Raw genomic sequence first — 13,886 nt, forward strand, 5'->3', positions numbered from 1 at the left:
TGGTTCTCAACTAGAGGGAAGAGGGAGGCAGATGCCTAGAGATTCTCAAAAAAGAGGATTGCTGCATCTTTAATGGTTCAGCTTTGTCTATACAAAGCACTCTGAAATGCATAATCCTTAAACCAAGTCATGTAAATCTCTATCTATCTATCTTTCCATCTCTCTGTCTTCCTTGTTACCTACACACCTAAGTCTACCAAGCTCTCTGCCTGCCTGTCTACCTATCATCTGTTTTCTCTGCCTCAATCTAGCCATCTAGGTTTCTTAAAACCCCAATGGGACATTCCTGTAGGCAGCGTATGGAAGGTGAACCACAGTTTTCTAACACTACACAGGACTCTTAGAATCACTTCGTCCAACCACTCTGTTTTGCAGATGAAGGAAGGACGGGCTTTGAAGCATTTCTAAGTACTGATGGAGGAGGAAATGACAGCGCAGTATGTGTTTTGAGTACCGGTGGGAAGTAATGTCAGTCAGGAACAAGAGAGTAGGAGAGAACATTTGTCACCGTGTCCCTTTCTGTAATCTCCCTCAGGTACTGTTTATTGTTTATCCTTTCATCTTGTGACTTGTAGGAACAGCAGTAATGATATGGTCCTCAAATACGGCTTTATTATCAAAACAAAGTTGATAGCTTATGTCAACACTAATGGGACTTCCTGAGCACCTGTGTGCAATGGCAGTCTATCGCTAGAACGAGCAGAGGACACATGATGCTCTTTCCCTGCCTCTCTCCTTCCCAGTGGCCAGTTTGCTTCCCTTGTTCTTAAACCAGATCTGGCCCAGGGGTGGGCCTAGGCTCCCTCTGATCACGGTCTCCCTCCCCCCAGCTCTCTATTTCTCCAGGGTGGGGAAGAACCCTGGGGCTCATGTCACGTACAGTATGCCTGCATTTCATGTCATCAACAGGCTCTGTGACTTTAAGTGAAACAACATATAATGAAACCAATTTTGCCACAAGCTAATTGATACAAATAAGAGTTTAGGTCCTACAGCACCTCATCAATGTTATAATGAAATGACGTCATTTGAGGACCTGCTGTACCGACCAGCCCCCTTCACCTGACAGTCTCTCGAGCTGTGCCCAGCCCACCTGTGAAAGGTTCAAGTTCCTTCCGGGACAACAGTAATATTTTGGGGTGATGAATTCTCATGGAGACCGCGTACTCTAGAGACAGAACGGGGACGGTTTTCCAGCCTGATTTCAAACCCTTTCCCCTTTCATTTGACTGTCACAACCTGCTCCTCCGCAGTTCCACAGACTTTTCCCACATTCATGAAACTTCTTCTTTCCACAATCTTCTCTTGAAATCTTACCAACCTCTTGGGAACTGAGGTCAATATAAGTGAACTTAATATTCCCAATTTAAACTTGGGACGTCCTGAAGAAACGACTGTCTCTGAAATCAACCCCTACTCCATTCTGCCACCGCGCCACCACACCATCTCCTCACATAACAACGAGAACCCAACATTCCTCAAACGACGACTCGGCAATTTTGCACATGTGGCCAGGCACCTGTGCCAGGCCATTTGCAGCTCATAAGCCCTCATAATACTCCTACCAATTAGGTAGTAGTTGCGACTGTGTTGTTTGCAAAATAAAACCCTGAGCTCTGTTTACAACAAGTGGTGTGGCGGCTCCTTGTTTTAACCCCGTGCTGGCTGGGCTGCTTGGCTCGGCCATTTCCAGCTCTTCACCAAGGACCTCTCCCCCCATTAATGTTCTCCTATAGACGTCCTTGCTTTCAGTAGTCCCTATTTTAAAAGTAACTAGATTTTAATTAGTTAACCAGAGACACACGTAAATAATTGCCATTCAAAGGTACTGAATTAACAAAGCAAAAAGCACCTTCTATTTGAGTGGCACATACAACTTGATCGTGGTTGAAATAGACAATTTCTAATGGCCTTTTATAAAGTATTAAAATCTACTTTCCTAGATCTCGGGGCCGGGGCCTACAGACTGGAAACCACTAGGCCAAGGTTTCCTCCACCCTCCAACTTTCTCTCCAGTTCTCACCTGAGGAGCTGGCTGGCCAGCAATCCTGCCACCTGGCTGAGTCCCACTGGCAGCTGCTTCTCCACCCGGAGCCCTTCTCCGTCACAGGGCCTCGGCTCCCAGGCTGGGCAGGGGCTTCTGCACCCCGCAGAGAAGCTCCTCTATAGCCATACGGTGGCCCACCCTAGTCCTTTCAAAAGTCATCTTAAAGAAAGGTCTTCCTTTTTGCTTAGCCTGTATTTCTCTGGGACTTAAGTGTTCTATTACAACAGCCCAGGCAGCAGGGAATCAGCTGCTTTGGGGCAGTCCTATGAGGACAAATACTTCAGCCCGGACCTAATTCTGCAGGTGTAAATCTGAAGAATGTACACCAAATGGATGTTCTGAGTGGTACATTCCACAGCAAATGCATTTTGTACGGTGGGTGGTTCCCAAAGGAGAGTTCACACCCACAGAAACTATCATGTAGAAACAATGTTTCATAAGCACCTTTCCTCAGGGCCCAGGAAGCTTTACATGCCTTCTCATCCTTCTGTTAAGTAGGTGGAAGATAATCATCATGGAAATGGTAGTTCTCAAGAACCTTGCACATGTACTAGAACTAGCTATGACTCTGGTTCAAAGCAGAAACAAACGTAAGAGCTGTGCTGAGGGAGTGAGGCGCTCCAGTCTGATGTCAGCAACACAGATGGCGGCGTAGGAACTGAGAGGATGCCGGCAGGCCCCACAGAAAATGTGACTTTTAAGCTAAATCTTCCTGTATTTCTATGACTCGACTGATATCCACATGTAGATGTGTGAATGTTAATTTATCTGTAGGCATTTGGAGCGTTACATAAATGTGTATATAGACATGTGTATATGAAATAAATTATATCATTAAACACACGTGTAATAACAAATCCACATTCATCTTATATTTTAGAGCATTTGGAATAGTTGTGGACAGAATTATCATTTTTGGAATAACACTTGACTCCTCTGGAAATCTTTGATAAAACTAACCCTTTCTGGCACCCTCTATCCCAGAGGTATTTGTTAAACATTAACCACGCGGAGGCACCGCGGCTGACTTTGTCTGTTGGTGATTCAGTTCCGAATAGCATGGCTGATACTGTATCCTCAGTACCTAGAACAGTGCCTGGCAAATGATCGCAGTTCAGTAAATATGGGTTGTATGAGTACAGGAATGTTCCCCATGGCCCATGATTTTGAGGACTCAAACCTGTTTGTAGAGATAGATATTTGGCTGTTTTTCATAACAGTTTCAAATAAACCACATCTAAAAAAACATTTTTTCTAGTTTGACTTACTTTTGGCTTTGAATCAAATGGGATGCTTTGGGGGAATTTCCATGGTAATGATGACATGGGGTTTGAGAGATTTTACGACAGAAATAATGATAATGATAAAATAATAACCATTATGACTCTGAGAATAAAGGCATTAAACACGTATTGATAGTTAGAAGAGGTGGTTCAAAGAAAATGACCACCTTAAAATGCATTACAATGGACAAATTGAATTTGGTCCCACTGAGAGCCAAGCTGTCCTACTGGAAGGATATTAAATCCTGGCATTCCACTATTAAAGGACACAGGGGGACAATTCTATGGAGAGTTGCGTTACAATCTGCCTGCGAGGAAAGCGCCTACCCACATAGGTAAATTATCTCTTCCAGGGCAAGCCAGAAAGGGGTTCATTCACTTCGTGTGGGTGAACACACTGGTCCCAAGAGGACAGTTTATTTACAGCTTCTTCCCCCTGGATCAGGCTCATTTGTTTTTATATCTCAAATCTACGCGCAGTCCGTGCTGGCGGTGCCTGTATTGTTATAAAACACCTTTCAGTGTGCCGCCGCCAAAATGGAGTTCTCCAAACGAACGTTCTCTTAGGGCAGTAACTCCTCAACATAAACTGCATTTAATAAAACTGGTAGTGATTCTAAAAAGGAACGGAGTAAGGCATATTCAGAGAAAATGTCTGGAAGAAATTTGCAATTAATATTTTACAAGACATTTAGATTCTACCGATTCCTTCTTGCTGTTAAAATGTAAGAGGTTTTCAAAACCATATTCCTCTGTTATTACATCCTTAATTAAATTAATTTATACAGTGAATGCTCTAATGATACTGCTGCAGATTTTCAATCAAAACGCCTTATTGCTGGAAACAATATGTGTTAAGACCTTGAAGAAAGAATGACATAAGCCACCGTGCCGTCACTGGCACAGGGGCATTCAGCCCTCACGTCTGATCACTGGAAAGACTGTGATGGTGGTTCTGCGCTTCAACTGAAGTCTTCATCTTACTGTTTTTAATTAAGCTAGATTAGGTCAGTGAAAACAAAATGAATCTTGCAAGTTGCCTTTCCAAGGATTTCTCTCTGGGAAATACAATGGCAGATGATGATGATGAGGTTGCTATTGAATGAATCCCCCAGTTAGGTTGTGCCTACCTGAAACCCCACACAAAGGAAGCCATCCGTAAGCCAAGTGCTGTACTGTTAGAGCAGAGGCTACGGAAATCTGTCTGAGAACACAAACAGCTCAGCCGGGGAAAGAGTCAGCCTTACGCTTTTGCACCCAACTCAATGGCTCATCAAGTAGCCCCCCCTGTGCAGACACAGTCACCTGTGCTCTTCAGGCTACGAGAGAGCGGGGCTCACTGGGGAATTCTAAGGGGGGTGGAGTGTGTGTGTGTGTGTGTGTGTGTGTGTGTGTGTGTGTGTGTGTGATCAGAATAGTTTAGTCCCCTTAGTACACAGTAGGCACCCAGTAAGCATTAGTGATTTGTTAATCTAACAAAATGCCAGTCACAAATAAGGTACTGTACGTAGGATTTGATCTGTTGCTTACGCTTCAAGCTGCCATTTCTAAAAGAGAACATGATCAAACCAGGGAAATGAACCTTGGACTCCCATCCTTTGCTCTTTGGGTTGAGCTGTCCAATTTCACTCCCTTTACTTTTAATATTCTACTTCTAGGATTCACGCTGAGCATTTCAGAAGATGTTATGACCCAGTATCTTTCTCAGTCACGAGGTAAGAGACAGGCTTGAGAAATGGGTCCTTAGTGGCCTTGTACTGACGAGTACGGCCCTGACCCGTGACCCCATGCCCTGCACCCTCCAGGTAAAGGGTCTCCATGATCCATGCGACGCGAGAAGAAGGATGTCTTTATAGAGAAATCTAAGAGCTGACACAATCGACTGCATGACACGTAGTCCTGCTGGCTGTTCTCCTCTCCCATCCTAACCGAGTTCTTTGTTTCTCTCGAGAAGGAGAGAGGGTTTCTAAACCTAATTCTGGTTGCATGATAGAAGTGCTGTATGATACAAAATACCAGCAGCAAAAAAAATAGAAAAAAACAAACCAAAACAAGAACCCCAAACACCCAGCACTCTTTGATCTTGTTTTAAATTGAATGTTCTGGACACTTTAGAAGAAAAGGCAGCAAGTGCCTTTTTAATGGATTTTATCCGCAGGAAAATGATTACAAGCAGGAAAGCTTTAAAGTGTCAGCTGGTGATGCATTTTTCTTTATCCCTTTTATTTTTATTCAGAGAGATATTAAAGGCATATGGCAAAGTGCATCATTAATTTCATATTAATTTCATAACATGAAGGCAACCAGTAAAAATAGTAGTGGTACAACTTTAAATTACTGAACTCACTTGGTATTTAATGAGAGTCCGAGCACAGCGGGGTTTCTGTTAAATTAAGTTGTGCCTTGCATCACAGTGGGGAAACAGGTGTATATTGGTTTAGAATTATGGAAATGTTGACTAATTCCAAGGATTGCAATCAAACAGCAAGGCATCCTGTAATATTTTTTCCCCAAGAATATGCATTAATCTTTTATGTCTGGCCCCATTTCTTCCTGTCCACCAAAAGCTCACAGCTGAAAGGAAACCACTTTCATGACTTCCCTGCAGCTGGTAAGGGTGGTATTTATCAGATACGGCTACACAGGAATGCAAGACGCGGACCTCTGTTCCTATTTACCTAATTGGAAACGGCAAGTGCAGCGGCCGCGTGCGTGCTGTGGAGGCTCTGAGCCTACAAATCAGACCCGACATCTCCAAACTTTCATTTAACCCGCCTCAAGTAATTGTGCATAAGAAACTGAACTGGATAAAAAGAACACCGAAACAACCCACAAACCATCTTTTCTAACCCCCAAATCACTGTCCTTAATAAGGGGTTTCCAAATTCACCATCCATCCCTGACTTCTGTATGCAGAGTTTTTAGGGAGAAGAGAGAGACATATGTGATTTTTTAAAAATACATAAGATGCTATTTGTTTGCTAAGAAAAGGGTCAGAGCAAGATGCCCCAAACAGGAGCATGCTCACCGGTCACTTTGCAACATGGCTCAGCCATCATGTTAACTCTGGGTTTCTTCAGAGCATCTTCACATACAAAGATGGCATGTTGGGAGCTGTACTTTTATTCAGGACAAGTTGAAAGTAACCGAGCCTTGCATTAGTTTAAAATAGCATGTGATTTGGCATCAATGTACCCTAAATGCTAAATGACCACTCATCATTTCAAGTACTTTTAAAAAAATACACATGGAAGGGACTGGGTGTGTCATTAGACAGTATGACCGAAACGCTGCAACCTCCTAGAATTTACTCAGGACAAACCCCATTTACATAGAAAATGAAGCTGAAGTACTACTTTTGTTTCAAAAAGTCATTTAGACCTACTAAAAGCTGCCTTACTAAAATCCCCCTCGTAAGTTTCAGGGAGAAGCAGTTACGTTAAACCAGGAGGGAGGATTCTCATACCACACACTTGCTTTGCGGAGCCTTCTCTTTGATTTGCTCACATGAAAAGGGGAAAACCGAAGTGGTGTGGCTCAAGACCAAGGCTCATAATTTAGTGCCTTTGGGTTATTAAGAAGCTAATATATTGAAAACCTTTTGTTGAGTAGCTTGCCACTACAAATATTATAAAATGTTCAATGGATCTAAGGGGAATTAAACAAACGCTCTCTTTTCTGGGGGTGGTGGGGGGTAAAATGCTGTGCGTGTACATCTACAGAGACGGCTCAATGACACAAAGGTAGTATTATACTCTGAAAACATTAGGGACATTATGTTATCTTTCTTCCATTAGCAGCGAGCCAGGTTTCAATAAAACCGTCACCACTGCAGTGCTTACCCAGGTTCCTCACATAACCGACGCCCATCATTATGACATGACATGAACTTGCCACTGATTTCCGCGTCAATGGGGAAAATACCCAAACAGCACAGGGAAATTTACAGTAGCATGCACTATATAAAATTGCCACAAAACTCCAGAAATCATGTATTCTGATGAAGTAGCTATATAAATCAGTTCGTTTCTAGTGAACTGTACTCATCATCGAATATTGCTAGGAAGGAAATGGAAAAAAGGGGTAAGCTTTGTATTTTCTGTTCTTTATCAACACGCAGCCACAAACTGGGCATTAAAACATTGACTTTGTTAACCACCATGGACTGTTTAGAAGCCATTAGGAGGTTTAATATTATGGCTGTACAGAGTACATTTTGTCCTTTCAAAAGAAAAATCTAAAGACAAAATTTGAAAAGGGGCCCTGGTGAGTAAAAGCTTTTCCTTTTCCATTTGCTTCTCTTGTGTGTGTTGAGTTTTTTTCCCCCCTTTTTAAAGTCTTAGCCCACCCAATACTCTTTGGCAGCCGCTGTGACCCAGTGGGGTCACTCTGATTTTCTAACCAGGGGACACACTATTTGAGAGCTCTTTCTGTCAGCATTAATGCCAATGCTTCTTTATGGGGCCGGCCAGCTGGTTTGGCTGCTGCAGAGGGATGGAGGGGTCAGCACACACTCCTCAAAAGACCAAAGTCATTTTTGGCACTAAGAGCCCATAACTAGAGCCTTCAGTTGAAAGGACCATTTTCAAGCAATAAAGTGATTTTGGTACAAAAGTAAACCGACTCACCCCAGGTAAAGTTTTAATATTGTGCAGTGCATTCTGGGCCTCAAGTGCAGCTTTTCTTGTATAAAATGTTACGAAACAACAACCTACAGAGAGAAATGAAAAGGTTTTAGAAATTTCTGTGAATGCTTTGCTTAGATATAATGGAGACTGTGGCGAACAAATAATCTACTTTAAAGGATGCACAATTTAAAAATAATAAAGTACATGAGAACAGTAATAAACAACATCTCAAGCATTTACATCGTGCCTTTCATCCTAAGTCATATTTATTAGCTCTACCCGTGGCGGAGATCAATTCATGACTCTGTGCGCCAGCTACCCGGAACACAGCTCTTCAGAAACGAGGGTGGGAGGTGGTGGGTGAGTTGTTAATGGGGCTTGTGGGGCACAGCCTCACAAAGAGAAGTGTTTAATCACAGCAACAATAGCAGAAACTCACATTAACTATAATTTCCTTAAAGGGTAACTCTAGGACATCACACTTTTAAAACACTTTCTGAACTCACTTGGTTTAGACAACTGGATTATAAGCTTCTTCAAAACTGGGATAATGCTCTATTTTTTTTTTTATCTCCACCATGGTACATAATGCAAATTCCTGTACATGAGATACTGAATATTTGTTTGCCAGAATGAAAGACTCTATTTTAGCTAGTTAGCAATTAAGTTACAATACAGGTGGACACATGCCCAGATATTTGCACGCTCTGTCCCACATATTTAACATGGCTGTGGCACATGGACTGGCAATCTCTTGGTTCCTTATTTCCAAGAACTGATGGGAGTCCAGGCTGAATGCCCCTCCAGGAAAGGCTAGCATATACCCTGTTCCTATCCAGCTCCTTCCACCAAAGAAAATGGTGTCAAACTGTAGACCATTCCTCCTATGTTCTGAAGGATGGCTGACCCCTTCCTAAACTTGTAGCTAACTAAAGATACTGGTTAAACCAAATAAAGATATCAGTTAACAATCTGTTAAGGAGCATGCAGTTTCTTAGCACAACCAAGCTTACCAAAAAAAAAAAAAAAAAAGGAGTGGACAAAACTAAAAATTTAAAGAAAAAAGATGCCACCTCTAATCAGGTCTGTCTTTGGTAAGCTGGGCTAGGAAAAAAGGGGAAGAGATGCACTCACCGAGACTGTACATATCTTACCCCACTTTACTAAAGGATCCTAAGGCACAGAGCCAGAGACAGGTGCACCTCTGAGAGGCACTCCTGTGCCAATGACAGCAAGCAGCAGGAGAGAGATACACAGCACTCGGGCATCAACACTGGTTCTCTCTGGGTTGGAGAGTGGTGAGGTTGGCACCACTGGCCACCTTTAGAATGCTAAGTTGGCATTCTGTTTTTTCAAAACAAAAACTCCTTCAGAGGAGTAGGGGAAAATAAAGTACAGTACCTTTGTATAGTACTCCTAAATGCATCAAAGATGACTCCTCCCCATTTGGAAAGAAATTTGGAAACTTGTCATATATTTGATTTTGTTGAAATCAAATAGGCAAAACCTTTACCTTTTGGACAAAGTGGAGTATGACCATAGCTCCTTGGTATTTAAAAAATCCATACATCCAAGGATAGGAAACCCTTAAAATAAATCATCGGCGTGACATAAGAAATTGAAAATTATGAAGTTTCTTTAAAGAATCGCAGATGGACAGACTGACCATTTTTGTATGAGCTTTTCATTTTAGTTACACGGACTTCTTTGACCAGAGTTCACGTAGCCATGCTGCCTGATGGTAGATTTTTTTTTACTGAACTAAGCAAATTAACGCGTAGTTTTAGCTTCATTGGCATAACACATGAGCCCAAGAAAAGCTATAGGAATTGCTTTAGACCAAGGAATAAATTAAAACAGCAATGTAAAGTCCCAGCTTCCAGTATTTACTGTAATTACTCTAAGAAGAAAAAATACGAAGTATACTTTTTGTTAGGCCTGGTATAGAAACAAATGCAGAAAAAGGCACATCGATTGCCTTCTGAAAGCTTCCAACAACCCGACTCTCAGTAAGTTCTCCTTCCCCTCTCCTGGGTTTATGGGGATAGATTTAAGATAAGGAAGCAATGGGGAAGGCTCTGAACTTCAACCTCAATAATCAGAGCTTCAAAAAAGAGGCAGAATCTGATACTTTCAAGCAGGTGGAATTGGGAGGTGTGACACTTAAAAAAAGATTTAGGGATGGAATAGAAGTTATACGATAGTTTGCTTGCCTGGGAAGAAGGCAGTTAAGGAAGATGAAAAACCAATGCCAGTCTGGCCATGCTCAGAGCTAAGAATGAAGTGTTTCCGTTGGTGTGGAAGAACAGCGAAATGACAGGGGAACTGGAAATGGAGAACAAACAATGCTAAGATAAAAGCAGCGAGGAACAAAGATGATGCCAACTGAGGGAAGCCTGCATGTTCCGCCAACCTGAAGAGCTCTGACCAACACACAGTGGTCTCAGGAATAAAGCAAGCTCTCCTGCCTTAACCACGCAAATGAAATGCCTACCCTTTCCCCCTGCCTGGAATCCACTGGGAAGGTGCAGTTCATTTCCTACTTAACGTGGTGCCCGTAGGGATGGCAACATTTAACTGTTCCTAGCTATTGACATCTTAGTATAAATTTGGCGAAAGTGCTTTCCATTTGAACAAGGTTCTTAGTAAATGGCAGGTGGTTTTTGTGGGGGGTTTGTGTTTGAGAAAAGGCAAGTTTGAACCTGAGGTCTGAGCAGTGTGGGATGGGTAGGGATGGAGAGGGGAGTCTAATGTATAGAAGGGGAGATAGGAAGATACCCCAAATGTCAATCTCTTCCCAATTTCACCTGGGGTCCTCTCTGCCTAACTGATAAGGTGAAACTGGCATTTTTTATTACTGATCATCTCCAAACTACGCACAGCTCTTAACTCTTTCTTTATGTACATTTAAACAAAGGTGTTTTGTTTTTGTTTTTTTTTTTTTAAAAATTAAGATGATGCCAAGATCAGCTCTACTTCTGGTTGTAATACACAGGAGAATATCCAGAATAACATTTGTGACATGCTCTCCTTACTTCTCACTGAACCCCAATCCCACAGCTCAGCTCCGTGGGCGCCATGCTGGCAAACACATTTGGGCCTTTGAAAAAGATGTCCCATTTCCAGGTGGGCAGAGCCCCTCTCAACAGCCCATGGCTCGGAGAGCAGAGCCCAGGGTGCATTTCTGCCCTCACTTGTAGCCTCAGCTGGGCACCCTCCTGCCATCAGCAACTTGCAGAAATGTGGGGGTTCTGGGGAAGACAGTATGATTTGGAGTATCACCCAAGGCTCTTTCCTCTGGGTTCCAACATTTGAAAAATATCCAACTTCCTCTGAACTCACTTTAGTTTCATCACTTCTAAATTAGTGAATAAAAACCAGCTCTGCCTAAAACCCTCTCCTAAACCATATGGACGTATAGCCAAAGTATTACCTTAGGAACAATGTTTTAAAGTCAAAAGTAAAAACTGTTCTTTACCTTTCTTGGGCTAAAAATGTCTTATACTTCATTCAGCGTGCATACTAACCCACTTAATAAAAACAGTGTTTGATTAAGGTATCTTAAAGTTTGCAGAATAGAGAATTACAAACTTAAATAGTCACCTTAAGCGCAGCAATTTGTATTTTTCCCCTCAACGGGACTTTAGTCTGCACACTTCCAGAATAAGAATGTGTTAAAGACTCTCTATTTCTGTGAGTACTCCTTAAAAACCACACTTTTTAAAAAATCCATCTATCACTTGATATGCTCACTTAAAATTTTAGATTCATTGACCCACCGAGATTATTTCAACAAAGGAAGGGAGAAATATCATTATTTGCCTTGATATGGTAATTATCATGGAAAAAGGTCAGGGAGCTACTATAGATCCCAGAAGACCCATGAAGGTTGAACAAGGATGGAATTTTCTTTCTTGCCTACCCTAACTGGATGTACAGCTGTTCAGGGAACCACCTGTCTCTGTGATTTCCCCACACCAGCTGTAATTCAGGTCTGAAATGTACTGGATGCATTTGCAGGTCAGCTGCAGCACCAGATGGCTCGGCAATCTGATTCTGGGGACAGACCTCCCTCCTTCAGCAGTTCTGTTTCCCACAGACAGCAGCATCCTAAGGTGGGTGGTTAAACATCGACGTTATCCACAGGTGCTCTTTGGTGGTCAGTGGCTGCAACGTGCACTGGAGGGGACAACCCCTCCAGCTTTGGGGGTCCCAGGATCATTTCTGGAACCCGCCTTCCCCTGCCATCCGTGAAGTCCTCCATGTCAACCATGGGAAGCGACCCACGAGGGGACTCTGGGGAATCAGCAGAGGCTAATGCAGTTTGATGAGTCAGGTGCTTCAGCAAGACTCAAACCTCCTTTTTCTGCTTAATGCTGCTAATTTTTGCTGCTTCACATTTTTCTGCTTTGCTCATTTGACTCTAATAAGCACTTGTACTTCACAATCCTTGTCACCTTTACCCACTTATTCAGAAGTTTCTGTCAGCGGCAACAGCCACCTTATAAAAAATGAATGTGATGTTCCACACCAGCCTACTCCATGGCACCCGTTTTCCACAGTTTTATTGATACAATGAATTGTATCAGTAAGAGCTCTGGATTTTGGAGCAAAAAATATATATCCACCATTCCCGTGTCTGTTTGTCAATCCTATCCCACTGCTCCTCAGAAGGGCTTTCTAAACTCACAGGCAAAACAGGTTCAGAGGCAAAACTTGACAGGTGATTCCAGAACCACACACAGAGCCTCACACACCCGCTCCTGAGGACCCTTCTGCCGGTCATCAGGAGCTGCTGGTGAGTCTGTATGAACCGTCTGGGGTAACAGGGTAAAGCACACTGCCGTGAACATCTCCCTGTGAATTCATTTTGCTGCTTGACTTTGAGCACCTAGCAGAGCCCCTAGGGAGGCAACGTAGGACAGCTCAGGGCTGAGGGTGGAAGAGAAAGATCCCGGAGTGCAGAGTGCCATCTGTGAAGGCCGGTGGTGCAAGGCCTCAAGTGAGCATCTGAGAGTGGTCAGCAAGCACGTGGACACTGGGTACCAAGGGCAGGAGAGAGGTACAGAAAGTCACCCGGTTCCAGTGTCCCCTGTCTGCCACCTCTCTGCCTGCCTCTGCAGAGCCCTGTTACCACCCGGGGTCCCAGAAGTGGGCAAGTTTAGCAATCTAGCTGCGTATATTCAGCTTGCGAAGTGAAGTGTAACCAGCAGAATAGCTGTGCGATAAGCCCAGGCCATCTTGCACCAGAAGTTGAGAGTGGCAATTCCCAGAGGGCTGAGCGCTACAAAGTCCAGCTAGGGCAGTTGGCGTCTGATTCTCTCTCTTCACACGTGGTGGGTGCCGTCACGAAGGGTTCTCTCAGGTATTTTGCTGGCTTGTTACATAATTTGAGACACTGTTATAAGGCTGTAGCTGTTTCCAAAGATTAAGCACCAAACCAGACAAGCCAATGGTATCTATACACACACATAACAGTAGTGTATTTAAAATCATAAAGACAACACTCAACTTTACTGAAAGACTCATTTTAAATGATCAAGTAGATTTATCCTCAAAGGAACCATCTGGATGATCACATATCTTTTCAAACTGCAGCTGTTTCTCTTGAAAATCTTTGCTTGGAAACTCTTGGTAATAATACAGAATTAAAAAAAAAAAAAACAAAAAAACACCACCACCCCGCTGCACGTGTACAGACAACCAGTTTGTACGTCTTGCCCTGAGTCAAGGAGCAATTTGTTTACATCGTTCAGTGTTGAGTGTGGAGAGTAGTGTGGACACAGCTCCAGGGAACGATACCAGAGATCCGATTTTACAATAAACTCCATCCCAAAGAAAACTGGCAAGCTACTTGTTAAAGAGACTTCCTCCTAGGTTTCCCAACTTTACCAAACTGGGGAGAAGGAGAACTGAAGTTTGAGGCTC

At 43.0% G+C, this 13,886-nt stretch overlaps 1 protein-coding gene across 10 annotated transcripts in view; it reads right to left on the reverse strand.

Annotated features, from left to right (window-relative positions):
* CELF2 (CUGBP Elav-like family member 2) overlaps window positions 1–13,886 on the reverse strand; it is a 499,109-nt gene that overhangs the window by 96,128 nt on the left and 389,095 nt on the right. For all 10 annotated transcript variants that reach the window (XM_045186434.3, XM_045186435.3, XM_045186444.3 and 7 more), the window contains one exon: window positions 7,959–8,041. In XM_045186434.3, the coding sequence (XP_045042369.1) occupies window positions 7,959–8,041 (83 nt within the window). The remainder of the gene's footprint in view (window positions 1–7,958; window positions 8,042–13,886) is intronic.

This window comes from Desmodus rotundus, chromosome 4, assembly GCF_022682495.2.
Source record: "Desmodus rotundus isolate HL8 chromosome 4, HLdesRot8A.1, whole genome shotgun sequence".
Lineage (NCBI taxonomy): Eukaryota > Metazoa > Chordata > Mammalia > Chiroptera > Phyllostomidae > Desmodus > Desmodus rotundus.